The sequence below is a fragment of the Babylonia areolata genome, chromosome 19 (genome assembly GCF_041734735.1).
Source record: "Babylonia areolata isolate BAREFJ2019XMU chromosome 19, ASM4173473v1, whole genome shotgun sequence".
In the NCBI taxonomy this organism is placed as follows: Eukaryota; Metazoa; Mollusca; class Gastropoda; order Neogastropoda; family Buccinidae; genus Babylonia; species Babylonia areolata.
In genome coordinates, this window is record NC_134894.1 from 41,914,402 (window position 1) to 41,930,634 (window position 16,233).

The 16,233-nt window shown below is 37.2% G+C and overlaps 1 protein-coding gene across 2 annotated transcripts in view; it reads right to left on the reverse strand.

Annotated features, from left to right (window-relative positions):
• Positions 1–16,225, reverse strand: part of LOC143293729 (zinc finger MYND domain-containing protein 11-like) — a 47,661-nt gene extending 31,436 nt beyond the window's left edge. The window contains exons 1-3 of one of the 2 annotated variants that reach the window (XM_076604932.1): positions 16,091–16,224; positions 10,924–11,216; positions 8,328–8,471 (exon numbers count right to left, since the gene is read on the reverse strand). In XM_076604932.1, coding sequence (XP_076461047.1) covers positions 8,328–8,471; positions 10,924–11,208 — 429 coding nt within the window. In that variant the 5' untranslated portion in view covers positions 11,209–11,216; positions 16,091–16,224. Of the gene's footprint in view, positions 1–8,327; positions 8,472–10,923; positions 11,217–16,090 lie in introns of both variants that reach the window. The other variant, XM_076604933.1, reaches the window with a different exon arrangement.
• Between the last annotated feature and the right edge of the window lie 8 nt (positions 16,226–16,233).

The following is a 16,233-nucleotide window of genomic DNA, read 5'->3' on the forward strand; positions in this document are numbered from 1 at the left end:
TAAGGTCACTTTTTGCAACATGTCAGGGTAATGATTTGGAATAAAGGTTACCTCTTCCTATCCATCCCTCTTTTCCCCATTCCCAAATACATAACAGACACACTGACACAGAGACATGTACAGAGACACAAAACACATGCTCACAGAAAAGACAAATGCGTATTTTCTAATAAGTCAAAGCAGCATTAAAATCGAGACAAAATAAAGAGAGAGAGAGAGAGAGAGACAGACAGACAGAGAGAGAGAGAGAGAGAGAGAGAGAGAGAGAGAGAGAGAGAGATGAAGAGGTACAAGAATTTTCATAGAGGGTAAAAGGATAAGCTATAAGTATAAGCTTTTTTTTCACCATACTCTCACAACAATGAAAATAATAATAAAAAAACAACAAAACAAAACAGAGAGACAGAGAGAGAGACAGAGAGAGAGAGAGAGTAAGACAGTGAGTGACAGAGAGAGAGACAGAGAGTAAGAGTGAGTGACAGAGAGAGAGAGACTGACGGAAAGAGAAATAATTACTACAAACTCATTTTATTCTCATTATATATAACAGTAACACTGTACATAATTTTCATATCTTGCGGCATCCCACCACTAATCATGGAGACCACATGAAATAACAATTCATCATGGAAACCACATGAAATAACCATCAGTGACACAGAAGCATTCTCCACACAGATTGCACTTTTGCATCCTCACACACAATGCTCATAATCATGCAAAAAATGAAAAATGCAAGCCTGCTCTCTCTCTCTCTCTCTCTCTCTCACACACACACACACACACACACACACATCATCCAGTTTCACTTTCAGTGACCAGACATTAAAGTTAAGAACAAACGGAACTCACACGCATAACTCTCAAAAGCTGACAACACTCCATCATATGTTGAACAGCACACCAACTTGTTTCATCCCTCCCCCCTGCTATATGTTCGCCAAAGAACAAGGTCTGCCAACGTCATATGAAAAAAAAAGAAAAAAAAAAAAAAAAAAAAAAAAAAGGGGAAACAACAACAAAACAACAACAACCACCCCACACCCCCACCCCTCAGACACTTCACAAGACAAACGTCATCCTCCACAACACAGCAACACGTCAGAAAGACACCACACATCCCACTCCCAGGCATGCTGGCAGTGCATTACTACGTTACACAATGCAAGCCGGAGTGAAAAGGGAGGGCCAGTCAACGGCTACAAGGGAAGCTCACACATCCATGAAATACAACACACACAAGAAGGCAGAGAGTTTGACTGGCTGAGGCAAGAGAAGAATGGACTAGTTACCCGAGCCCACAAACTGTGCCACACCCCCTACACACTTGGACTACCGTAGCCTCTGAACATACAAAAGGGTGCTCACATCACTAGAGAGAAGACTAGGGAAACGAAAGGGCGCCACAGAATATGAAACACGCCCGTCTTAAAAGGTATGGAAAAAGTCAGTCTGTCTGTCTCGAACTCAAACTCTCTTTTCTTTCTCTTTCAGTGTGCATGCATGCACTCATGCATATATGTGTACCCAGGCTTTAGCCCATAAAAACTGGGACAAGAAATCTGAAACTTAAGAAAACTCAGTGAGACCAGAAAGCTCAAACGTCAAACAACAAAAGGATCATTCAAATGTGTTGTGCTTTCCTTCACACACATGAAAAACAACTAAAAAAAAACAAAAAAAAAACAAACATTTGCTTTGAGTTCCCAATTAAAGTGATATGTTCATCCAAAGTATGCTCTCAGCACAAACACACACAAACATGTATGCACATGCATGTGTGCACATAATATATGCATATATCTATCTATCTATCTATCTATCTATCTATATATATATATATATATTACTAATGTCTGGAAAACCACTTTTCTAATCAAAACTGATAATGTGGCAAGGCGGGGTGGATGAGTGGAATAAAAAAATCAACAGGTGGCATGGTCTGCATGCACTGAGTGAAGCAGATGGGTAGCACAGCCCATTAGTAGAGGTCAACTACAGATGCCAGCAAGCCAGTAGAACCTTCTATTAGCGTGGACGCCTCTAGACATAACCCTTCAACTGGGTGACTAACCAATGGTCAGTGAAACCTGTTCTGCTCCATTCTGCTAGTGGATGGAGCTGGAGGGGGTAGGGACGATAAGGAAAGGGATCGGTGGGGGAGGCTGGGGTGTTGGGGCTGTACCACGACAACATGCCTGGGTTGTTTTCCAGTATCAACTTTCTTCACCTGTTGCATCTTACTGTAGAGTACAACCAACACGAGAGACTGTTTGAACTTTCATCCAACAGTGGTCACAATCATCAGCTGTCTGTCTTGTATCTTGTTTTCCAACCACAGAAGGCTTTGCCTGTAGATCTCTTTTCAGCTACATAAATTTCTGACCTATGGTGGCTGGCCGAGTCATAAAAGGCAAGCGTTCAATAACCTACAAAGCACAAATCAAGCGATATGCCCAGTTGCCCATCGGACATAAATTGCCCAAAGCACAACCCTTGGATCATAAATTTTGGAAAAGATATAGACAGCGACATCATCATCATGTCTTGTAAGTCACACTTCTCACCACTGATCATTTTCAGTGGTTTAACTTTGAAATTCTTTGCCCTGAGGATATCATTCTTTGTGAGCAATGGGATTATCGAAACTTTCAGTGAAAACTGTACCTCCCTGCTGATCAAGGTTGTTTAATATCTTCCCCTCAGGATACTTGTTTCTCAACAAGTACAGTACAACACTCATACACATGTACACACCTACACCAATCAGCTGGCACATTCTGAATAAATCCTTTATATCTTGAAAACATATATTTTTAAATTACTTTTTTTTTTTAATCTATACTTATAGTATACATCTCAAATTTCAGTGTTGGTATATTTTGAAATACTGTGCTATCTTAATGTATGTTTGTGAAAATGGTAGGCACAGCCCTGATGGTCAGCTGTTACAGCCGAGAATGATTGTAATCCTGGCTTGCAGTCCAACGGCTGTTTTCAGCCAGGCATTTATTTGGCAAGCTGTTACAGCACTACCTGTCAAGCAACTGTTTGTTTGGAAATCTTGATTCTTTACGGATACATAAATGGATGGTAAGTCTGACTGTAGCAGTTAGGTAGGTAGGTACTGTGTACAATGCATATGCCCAGTACACACACACAGACACACACACACATAATATATGGAGGGGTGTGGGAAAGGGCACACAGCCAAATTCTTTTGACAGAAATATGTTAGGAGATGGGATCTTTGTGACAAACCATCCTTGAATCCAATGATTTACACTGAACTGTACAGGTACACCAATAGTAGGCACAACAGTACACACAAACCTGGAAGGCCCATGAGCAAGACTAATGGATTTTCCAAAGGACAACGAACTATAGGATTCTCTGACCTCCTTTGGCAAAGTGCTTTTGCTTCAGTGAGACAAAAATGCTTCATGATGACAATAAGTCATGCCTAAGATAGAAACTGAGACAGCTGGAAAACTGTGCTGACCTTTCCAGAGGGGTAAGGTCCAGAGATCTATAGCAGCGTGTATCACAAGAAGGGAGAAGACCAATACCAGCTGGACTTGGATTCGGAATACACGATCAACAGTTACATCTGCTAATAGCAGGTTCCACTGTTAGTGTGCCAGGACAGACAGAAATGTCAAGCCACATCAGCAGTCAACACCTTCCCTTTTCTAGCCTCTTCACAAACTTTATTTCTTCTTTTCTTTTTGTGTGTGTGTGTGTTTGTTTTTTGGTTTTTATTGTGTGTATCACTGTGAGAAAACATACTCATCAAATGCTGTGCTCCATACATGATGCACCAAATTACTGATTGAATATATGCATCCACAGCTCCTTTCAATACATATGAAATAATTTTCAAGTTTCCCCGTTTTCTGCTTTGAACTTCATTATGTGTTCATGAAAGCTGCATTTCACACCCTCAACCTCCCTCCCTGCACCCCATTCCCAACCACCCCTTTCACCTGCCATTTTCATGAGCTTCCTTTTTCACACTCAACCCCTCCCCTGCTTCCATCCCCAAGCCATCTTCTTTCTCTTCCGACAGATCTACTGCTGCTATATTCCTGTGTGCACATGCTGTGTCACACATTACCTGTGACAGGAGAGTTCATTTCTTCCTCATCAAAAATAGCTCTGCTCATCATCAATCAGTGAAATTCCATAGTTCCTAGAAAATGAAGCGGAAATCCTAAACGAAGAATTCATACAAACTTTGCATGCGAAGAAAAAATAGCTGCCCATCAACAGACACTAAATTTACCTGCCATAAAATTAAAGCAAGCAATCTGTGTTGAAAATGCGAAAGCTCTGAACTGAATGCAGCCCTGCTGGGAGAAGAGATGTGAAGCAATGAGGAAGTATTGAATCTGGGTGAACAACACTTCGAAGATCAGGCAGCAGCAGATTGCTTACAACAACCTGATCAAGGAGCTTGGTTGTGATGGAGATCTCTTTAAGAAATACAACTACAAGAAGCTCATTAAACACTAACCCACCTGAGGGTGACATGCAAAAGTGAAAAGTTTTGCTCCCTCGTGTGAAAAAAAAAAGTTTCACAGCAAACTTTGTGCAAAATTCGGGTCTATGAATACGCAATGACAAAAAAACTAAAAGGTGGATGCAATTTTAAAAAAAATCTTTCATTGCACAGTTTGCAAGAGAATTTGACACTGTTTTTTTCCTTGTTATATGGAATTTCACTTTAATTCTCTCTCTCTCTCTCTCTCTCTCTCTCTCTCTCACACACACACACACACACATACACAGCCTTGCCTCCAGACAATCTGAATCAAAAGATGGCAGGGTGGATAGGAATGTTGAACACAGAGGGAAAAAGCTCAAAAACTGACCACAACACAAACCATTCCTTCCTTCAACAAACCAAAAGAGGATGCAACCATATGAACAGGAAATAATAAACAATAAGTGTCTACAAGTGCTCCCATTAATGGCAGTTAAAAAAAGGGAATGAAAATATTGGTGAGGACACAATTAAAAAAAAAAAAAAAAAATGATGCAAGAGTACATCACTACATGACATCCAAAAACTAAGCTTTACAGGAAAAACAAAAAACATTGAAAACAACAAAAAACAAAACAGTTTTCAGGTAACCTACCTCCACTTCCTGTAAAACATGCAAAAACAATAACAGATAATGTCATCCTTTCACTGTTTTACTCCACTGTGAACCTTCTTAACAGGGAACATACAAAAACATACACTAACGAACACCAAAGCAATATCTTTTAAAATAAAAAAAACCCTAAACAATACCCATCCCCACCCCTTAATTCTTATTATCTTTTTTAAAGTAAAACTTATCTTTTTTTTTTCTCTCAAGGCCTGACTAAGCGCGTTGGGTTACGCTGCTGGTCAGGCATCTGCTTGGCAGATGTGGTGTTGTGTATATGGATTTGTCCGAACACAGTGACGCCTCGTTGAGCTACTGAAACTTAAACTATTCTTGCAATTTTTTTTCCAAAATAAAAAATCTACAAATTTAGGAAAACCAAGACAGCTATATCTGGTCATGAAATTATGAATGGCAAGTGATTAGTTACAACAGCATCTTGAATATTTCTGATGACACAACAATAGTCAGTCAATTATTAACCCGCTCAGTGCCACGGAATTTTGCAGTTTAAAGAAAAAAGCACTTTCCCCTTGCCAAGGAATTCTGAGAAAACGGGTAATAACAAACAAACAAACAAAAAAACAAACAAAAAAAATCTAGTTCAAGAACTCGTAACTATTCAAGATAAATAAGCAAAGGAAACGTTTAAGTGACTGAAAATGAGAATGGATTCGTAAATATATTAGATACAGAAGCAAAGTAAATGTTTTTGTGAGAAAATGTATATGGATTCTGAATCTGAGCTTTTTTCCATTTATTTTGATTGAAGATAACTATTCAGGCATTTGAAAGTGATGTTAATAAGTTTTGTGCATAAAAAATGTCTATTTTCACCTCCACAGATTGACATCCAAAATGATAAAAAAAAACAAAAAACCAACAACAATTGGAAATAGCAAGTTTATAGTAAGATTATACCTGAAAATAAAATAAAACTGGTTATATGCTTATGATAACAATCACAACTCTTGTAGTAAACAAGTAAGTGAATAACTGTCCCAACAATGACAAACGAGTGTTCTGTCAAGATAAAGAGTCAAATGTATATATATATATATATATATATATATATATATATATATATATATATATATAACTGTATCTGTTCACACACACACTCCCAAACCACTTCAATCCAACCCACAAAGGTTCTACCCTTAAGTCACATCATCTAGGAGCTAATCTGCAAACAGGAGGGAAACCCTGTGACTGTGATAACCAAGTGGTCAGAGCATGTGGAGTGATGGCCTAGAGGTAACGTGTCCGCCTAGGAAGCGAGAGAATCTGAGCGCTCTGGTTCGAATCATGGCTCATCTGCCGATATTTTCTCCCCCTTCACTAGACCTTGAATGGTCATCTGGACGCTAGTCATTCGGATGAGACGATAAACCGAGGTCCCTTGTACAGCATGCACTTAGCACATGTATAAGAACCTACGGCAACAAAAAGGTTGATCCTGGCAAAATTCTGTTGAAAAATCCACTTCGATAGGAAAAACAAATAAAACTGCATGCAGGAAAAAAATTTAAAAAAAAAGAAAAAAAAAAAAGGGTGGTGCTGTAGTGTAGCGACACACTCTCCCTGGGGAGAACAGCCCGAATTTCACACAGAGAAATCTGTTGTGATAAAAAGAAATACAAATACAAATACAAAATCTGACTTTCAATCTGAGGGTTCTGGGTTTGATCCCTGTATTGGCACACGGTGGGTTTAAGAGTGGAAACCATACAAGGTCAAGAGATGCAAAGACCTGCTTGTAAAGGCCTGGCTGAGTAATACAAAGGAGAACACTACATAAACTTTAAACTACACACATGGCTTATGTGATCACAAAACGAGTTACTTATTTGAATTATGCAAAAAGTTTGGGGTTTTTTTTTGTTTAGTTTTTTTTTTAAAATAACTTTCTTTTTTACCTAGAGTTTTCTGAATATAAGAAACTTAGAACTTCGTCCCCACCATCTCAATGTGACCAAAATATGATGGACTGCCACATTAGAAAAAGAGAGGCAAGGCCTTCAAGACTCACTTGTGATAAATTAAGTGCCCTAGCATTAATTACAGAGTAATTTCCCCTTTTTACTATCTGCACCAAAACGTTTGCAAAATAAATAAAAATTCCATGCTTAGCAAAAGAAGTTCCTGTTTGAACAAAAAAAATGATAATAATGACTCCTCTTGTTGTTGTGTCAGAATAAGAGGTCAAAGTGCCAAGTTTAGAGAATACAAAAAATATAAATATAACAGTAAATGCAGTTTGCATATAATTAGGCTTCTTTTTTAAATTTTTTTGTGTCCATCCCAGAGATGCAATATTGTTTTAAACAAGATGACTGGAAAGAACTGAATTTTTCCTATTTTTATGCCAAATTTGGAGTCAACTGACAAAGTATTTGCAGAGAAAATGTCAATGTTAAAGTCTACCACGGACACACAGACACACGGACACACACACACACACACAGACAACCGAACACCGGGTTAAAACATAGACTCACTTTGTTTACACAAGTAAGTCAAAAATGGACTGTCCTCTTTATTGAGGTCAAAAGTGTATAAATTTATTTTCTTGTTTTATTTTCCTGTGCCCTTGTTAAGCATAGCTGAATGTATTTTGAGTAGTTCTGCTAAGAAAATTTATTTGAAATGTAGGATTTTCTCGAATTGAAAAGATCAAAAGGTGGAAGCACAGAGCAAAGAGTTCTGTACTTTGCACATCTGTTAAAAATAATAATTCAGGACACATTTTCTACAGTAAAGATTAACATCAAATTTGGATCTGGGCTATATTTTATATATATTGGAAGATAAACACGTGGGGTCTATCAGCTAAATATCTTCACCCTGGAATAGAAGGTACTTAAAGAAAAAGATGAAAACAAACCCACAAACTACGGAAAGATGAGAATGGAACCACAAACTATAAATATTGTATCCTGGATTTACTTTGGTGAAACTGGGGCCATTACACAGCCACACACCAAGGATGATATTTGCGCAAAACAGATGAATATGGCAACAAACTTCTTAGTAAACTACCACTACTGTGTGACTTCCTTTGCACACAGATGATGCAGACATGATGAACCCGGAAGCTGAACTGCAAGTTTATGTATTGTGTGTCTACAAGTAAAAGTACCAGAATGGACTTTACAGACTGGCGCTTACCTTGCATATAGAGCATGTGAACTTGGACCCACTGTGATCCTCCTCGGTGCACTGTGTGTGGTAGGTGCGGAAGCACTCACTGCATAGCAGCAGCTCCCCTGGTCTATGGCACGTGAAGCAATACCAGTCATGATCGTCCTTCATCTGATTCACAACGAAACGTTACAAAGGTTAGTATTGTTCTAAAGGTCTTGTTTATTTCTTCTCTCTCTCTCTCTCTCTGTGTGCATGAACTAAAGCAAGAAAGGTAACTCAAATTTCCATAATATATTTATGTATGCACAATTTTCACCTAAAATGAAGATATGCAATCAAGTCCCAATAACAATTATATATTTCATCAGCCTTCTAGCCTACCATACCTACCATGGTCATAAAATTCTGTCAGCAAAACAAAAACTCGAACTGACTAGATTTCATCTGTGCCCCAGAAAATTATATAATACAAAATTTGATATCATTTAAAAAATCCTATTAATAATATTATCTAAAAAAAAAATCAATTCCTTTTTCTAATTTGCAAGCTTTTGGGAAATGGTGGATCAATCAGTCTGGTTATACTTGAAAATTAAATTTAGTGTGCTTGATTTGAAATTTGCAAGCTGTTGGGAAACAATATATTCAGAGTTTTATCATTGAATATCATATTCATAGGCAATGTGCATAATTAACTCCTTTAGTGCCAGGAAAAAATAAATGCAGGAAGATGGGGAGTCAAATCAAAAATCATTATCAAGAAAAGTCAGCCAAAACCTAAGAAAATGGTCTGGAGATGTGCCACTCACAATCAAATTTGTGATTTTTCAGCCTTTCATATTTATTTCTTCTCATGATGATGATGTCATCAGTGATGTCACTATGCACATACACAATCTACATTATGGCACTCAACGGGCAGAGCCACACAACACTGAACATGATTTTGTGTGGATAGGAAGTTGTAAGAAAAATTCAAAACAGTAAAACTAACACTGGATTGCTCTGGGATTTTCAAATACAGGCGGAAGTCTTCTGATAACAAGCAAATGTGTGCCTTAACACTTTGAAAATGGAAATGGAACACTACACAAATATACCCATTAAGAGGGTCCTTGGGACATTCTAAAAATTTAATAAAACAAACACATAAAAAGAGTGAAAATCCTGTATATATATGGGAGCTACAGTCTGTCTGCTGTGAAGAAGAGTTCTTTCCCTTCACAACTGCTTGGCTCCAGAAACCTAAGCTATGGCTAGAAGGTATGCCTGCCTTTGTGTACCAGTATTATGTGTAGTATATATTTCAGTTGCATTAGAGTAACCATCTGAAAGCAGTCTGGGACCCCCTAGAATTTTGGTAAAAGAGTTCCTGGGACCTGTAGGACTTTTTACTTATCATAATCTCTGTTGGTACAAAGCAAACGTCATGCAGCTCTGACACTGAGGGTACAAGATTACTGAAGCAATAGCAGTGTTACATTAATTTATTCACCATCTTGATGACAGATTACACACCTGATCAGAGCTGACATTCTGCGCTTAACTTTCACAGAATGAGGTAATCTTAACTTCCATTTGAACATAAGTTTTTGGCTCAGATTTTATTTTCAAGTTACAAGTTGCTTTAAAATAAACACAGACACCTGATGGGACTCCACAGATGCAGATGGCTGACAACATGACACACAACAGCAGCTGTTGTCAAGGAGGTATGGAAAAGGTGTTGGTAGGTCACAAAGAATGTGCACCTTAATGTTGCACAGTGACTGCCTGTGAGTCAGCTAGACAGAATTGAAGGAGGACAGTTGTGCCAGCTGACCAAACAAACATGGCTTTGCTCATGTGAACAAGTGAATTTTCACAGTTTATTCTTTTAGTATTCAAGTTAATTCAACCCACGAAAAATAATCTAATGTGTTAATATTTCAGAAATATATTTTTAAACCATTTCTGTTTCAATTTTACTTTTTGCCATTGCAAATCTGTATGTCAGCTGCCATCAAAAACATTTGTTTCTGTTTTTTTGCTTTCCTGGATTGTCACTATCACTCATTGTCAGTCAACATGATCTCTGGTTGTTTCAATAAGCAGTATTTATGTGTTTAGGGTAACTTTTCTTTCTGCAAAAACTAAGATGCAATTTGTTACCTGTGTTGGAGAAACTTGTACATTTCTGTATTTCCTGGCTAAGTCCTCAAAAATTAAGCTTTTGTGATGCACTGAAGATACTTTATTTCTTTGTATTTAACCAAGTTTGAAGAAAGCTATAACTGTTTCCAAGAGAGCAGTTAAGTAAATGGAACTGAAGAATTATTGGGCAGGTATAATTCTAAGTTTCAACAAGAGCTTTAGACTTTGAAACAGTATCATTACTACAAACACACACACACACACACACACACACAAACAAACACATCTAAATACTTCACACACAATCATACACAATCACAGAAATACACAAACACTGTCTTTAAAAAATGTTTTGTAAAGTATTATCAAAAGAGAATCCTGCAAAACACTGCACAACATAACCAAAAAACAAACACACAAACAACACTCAACACTCTATTCCAGCTAGATAATTATCCATTCAACATCCTGATGCAAGCTGACTCACTATGTTTTCCTCATCAGGCGTTGGAATCTTGTAGCCTTCCTGCTCCAACCCCGTCCGCTGTCCTTTAAAACCTACGGCAGTGTACTCCACAATGAAGCCATCGTTGACGACACTGTTGAGGTGCCGACGACACTCAGCGTGCCCCATGCTGTGCTCTCTCTGCATGTACTTGGAGATGCGCTCCACATTGGGGATCTGCTTCTGCTGGCGGATGTAGATCACTGCCTCCAGCAGCTGTTTGGTCTGGGCCACCGTCGCCTGGCGTCGCTTCACCGGGCGTACCATACTGACAGCTGGCACATAGTGAAGTATACATGTATGTACACATGCAATCATAAAACCAGACGCTTTGGTCTGACGGCATTCTTAAACTACGTTAAAGTGTATATATATATATATATATATATATATATATATATATATATATATATATATATATATATATATATATATCTCCAAATCCAATCAATGAATCGTTCTGTCTGCATTCTTAAAGTATACATTACATGTATACACATCCAATCACTAAACCAGATAGTGAGATACTTTGTTCTGACTGCATTTTTAAACAAAGTTAAAGTATACACACATGTACACATCCAATGATTAAACCAGATACTTTGTTCTGACTGCATTCTTAGACTAAGTTAAAGTATATAAATGTACACATTCCATCACTGAATGAGTGAATTGTTCTGTATTCATTCTTAAACTCTAAAGTACACATGTACACTGTCAATCACTATATCAGATACTTTGTTCCGACTGCATTCTTTAAGTTCTAGCGCATAGTATGCACACATGTATCCAATCACTGAATAAGATACTTTGTTCTGACTGCATTCTTAACCTTATTCTGACTACATTCTCAAAGTTTAAATAAATACACATCCAATCACTGAACCAGATACTTTGTTCTGACTGCATTTTTAAAAGTGAAGTATGTACACATCTAATCACTGAATCATTCCAATTACATTCTTAAACTAACGTATACATACTCAATAACTCATCCAATCACTGCATCACTATGAGATTCTTTGTTCTGACTGCATTCTTAAACTAAAGTATACATGTATACATCCAATCACTGAACCAGATACTTTGTTCTGACTGCATTTTTAAAAGTGAAGTATGTACACATGTAATCACTGAATCATTCCAATTACATTCTTAAACTAACGTATACATACTCAATAACTCATCCAATCACTGCATCACTATCAGATTCTTTGTTCTGACTGCATTCTTAAACTAAAGTATACATGTATACATCCAATCACTGAACCAGATACTTTGTTCTGACTGCATTTTTAAAAGTGAAGTATGTACACATCTAATCAATGAATTATTCCAACTGCATTCTTAAACTAATGTATCATTGTATGTACTCATCCAATCACTGCATCACTATCAGATACTTTGTTCTGACTGCATTCTTAAACTAAAGTATACATGTATGCATATCCAATCACTGAACCAGATACTTTGTTCTGACTGCATTTTAAAAAGTGAAGTATGTACGCATCTAATCAATGAATTATTCTAACAGCATTCTTAAACTAAAGTATGTACACATCCAGTCACCGTATGACAACCAGATACTTTGTTCTGACTGCATTCTTAAAAGGTAAAGTATACATGTAGATGATGTACACATCCAATCACTGAATTATTCCAACAGCATTCATTAAACTAAAGCATGTAGACATCCAGTCACTGTATCACTATCAGATACTTTGTTCTGACTGCATTCTTTAAGTTCTGGCACATAGCATGCACATGTGCATGTATCCGAGCACTGAATCAGATACTTTGTTTTGACAGTATTCTTAAAGTATGTATACATCCAATCACTGAATCAGATACTTTGTTCTGATTGCATTCTTAAAGTCAAAGCATTCTTAAAGGTCTAGCACACAGTATGCACATTTCTATCCAATCACTGAATCAGATACTTTATTCTGATTGCATTCTTAAAGTCAAAGCATGTACACATCCAACCATACTTACATCTGACTGCAGTTTTAAAGTATGTACACATCCAAGTTCTAGCACACAGTATATTAATAATTTAATTATTATATGCATATGTATCTAATCCAGTAACTGAATCAGAAACTTCATTGTTCTGACTGAGTTCTTAAAATTAAACAGGTGAATGCAATCTGCCTCCCTCCACACTTTTGTGATGATGAAAAAAAAAGAAAGGGTAAAAGCACTGGAATAATGCTTGCCCAAAAGCTGTCAGTATTGTGCATGAGTGCGTGTATGCATGTATGTGTGTGTGTGCATACGCACATGTGTGTATATGAAAGTGAGTGCATGAGTGCACATGTGCATGTGCATGTGCGTGTGTGTGTGTGTGTGTGTGTGTGTGTAGTATCTGTCTTGTCTCAACTATCATGTATGTGTGTGAAGTGTGTGTGCATGTGAGTGTATGGATATATAATGTGTGTATTGTATGTTTGTGAGTGTATGTGCATCAATTTATCACCATGTGTGTGTGTGTGTGTGTGTGTGTATTGTGGTGTGTGTGTGCGTGCATGCGTGCGCATGTGTGCGTGCGTGTGTGTGTGTGTGTGCTTTTCAATCAACCAAATAATAATTTGCTCAGTCATGATTTTTATCAGTTTTAACAACTGAACAAGTGACACTCAAACAAACCACAAAACATATTTTCATATTTCTACTTCTAGCATAGTACCGTAAAGACTGTATCTCTACCATCACAATCCTCCCCACCTCCAAGAGTAAGATTCTTGCAAAGAGGTAAAAGCATCATATTAATTTAAAACAAGATTTTCCCATTTCTGCTCCCTCCGCTCCCATGACCCAGTTTCTTCATCAGTCAATTTAAACTTTATTTTTAACAAATCAGTACAAATTTGTAATGCAAAACAAAACTGATTGCTTCACCAATACAGAATTACCATGGCAACAATTACGGCAACATGAAACAAATCAATACTGAGTGTGTTCCCAAAGGGATACAACTGACAACATGTCAATATGTGACCTAACCACTTGCTACAGTATGATCTACATTTCTGAACTATTAACATTCAGAGCACCTACCAGCCATACATGTATACTGGCATGAAGAGAAATATGATTTCACACTCACAGAATAACATGACAACCACGACTACCATAAACATGTTGTCATGAATACAAAAATCTATCTGCCATTGTTCCAATGTACCTTCAAAATTGAAAATGTCATAAATGATCCTTATTGAAGTTATTCAAAACAAATTAGTAAGGACATTCAACCACCCCCACTCCTCTCCCCCAAAGCACCACAAAAACAAATCCATAGTGTATCTTAGTTTGAACATTACCAATCTTTGAGTTTGATATTTCTTTGATAATTTTCTTTTTCTAGAGCTTTAATCTCAATGTTTGATTTCTTCATTTAATTCCTTTGTCCACTCCCTCTTTCTTCCTCATTTAAAATAAAAAATCAAAAGAAAAAAATAACAATGTAAACAAAAAACAACAAAATAACAAAAAACAAACATAAACAAACAAAACAACAACAACAAAACACTGAAGATTACAGCTGCATGAAGTTTCCTTTTACTTTGAAAAAAAAAATCCCCCACAAAAATTAGCTAAATAACTTAATTTTCAGTTTCAATATTTTCAGTTGGGTCACGGTTAAGTATGTGTAATTAAATTTAAGTTTCAATATTTTATCATATTCTATTATTCATATAATCATAATCATAAACAATTACAAATGAGAAACCAACTGATGGTATAGTTCTTCACTTGTTGACAATAGAGATAGAAGAAGAGAGAGTGGAGAGAAGAAAAAGAACTGAAGAAGACTGAATCAAAACCTTTTAACAGAAATTACATAATTAAGGAAATGGTTAAACTTTAACTAGTTAAACTTAAAGAAAGCAATGAAACACTGAAGAAAATAAGAACATGAAAATTCAGAACATATTTGACAAGAGAAGAGTTTCAATCAAATACAGAAAAAGGAGAACAGAGTGCTGACTGTATTCTAAATATGCTGAATTAGTATCCATTCATCTCTTTGTTCAAAGAAAATAACTTTCTTTCAAAATCAAATGTGATGAAATAAATAAATAAATAAATAATGTGTGTGTGTGTGTGTGTGTGTGTGTGAGAGAGAGAGAGAGAGAGAGAGAGAGAGAGAGAGAGAGAGAGAGAGAGAGAGAGAATGTCAATCCTCAAGTGCTGTGCATTAAGTGTGCCCCTTCATAATAATTGCTCAACACCCCTTCTCATGCTGTGTGCATGGCTGTATCATTCAGCTTAATCTGAAATCTGATCCTGAGTGTGTAGGGCATGTACACATGTGCATGTATCAGTGTATGTATGCATACATGAGCCCTTTTACATTTGTAAAATGTTTTGTAAATTTATACCGGAATTGTGTGTGTGTGTGTGTGTGTGTGTGTGCGCTCTGCTATTTGTATACATATGTGTGTGTGTGTGTGTGAGACAGAGAGAGAGAGAGAGAGAGAGAGAGAGAGAGAGAGAGAGAGAGAGAGAGAGGGAATGTCAATCCTCAAGTGCTGTGCATTACATGTGCCCCTTCATAATCATTGCTCAACACCCCTTCACATGATGTGTACATGGCTGTATCATTCTGCTTAATCTGATCATGAGTGTGTAGGGCATGTACACATGTATCAATGTATGTATGCATACATGAGCCCTCTTACATTTGCAAAATGTTTTGTAAATTCATACTGCAATCGTGTGTGTGTGTGTGTGTGTGTGTGTGTGTGTGTGTGTGTGCAATTTATGTAGATGTGCTGGTGTGGGTATACAAGCGTGTGTGTGCAGACTGCGTTGAAATTCACCATAAATAGGGGCGGTGTAACTTTACCGACGCGCTGAAATACAAAGCTTACATTTCACACTTCCTTGAAATTCACAGTACTGACGTATATGTACCTGTAATCTGATTACTTATTATATGATGAAAAAGAATTATTCTGACCACAGTTGACCTGATCTGTTGCAATCCTCGGAGTGTTCGGGATCTAATCAACGACTGTCCGATTTATGGATGTCACGGTGTGTCACTGATCGCCACCATCGTCAGAGTGACCACACAAACGCACGCACACCTCATGATTCCAAATTACTTAGAAACGAGAACATCACAAAAGTGATTTACCTCAGGCGTGGTAGTGCTGTAATCACAAACTGTAGCGTGCAACAGAAAATAAATCGAAGCAGATACTAGAATGCCGACGCAGGATGGAAAACCCTCATATGAACGCAAGCATCCTGCTTTCAGGTCGCTGTGTTTACGTATAT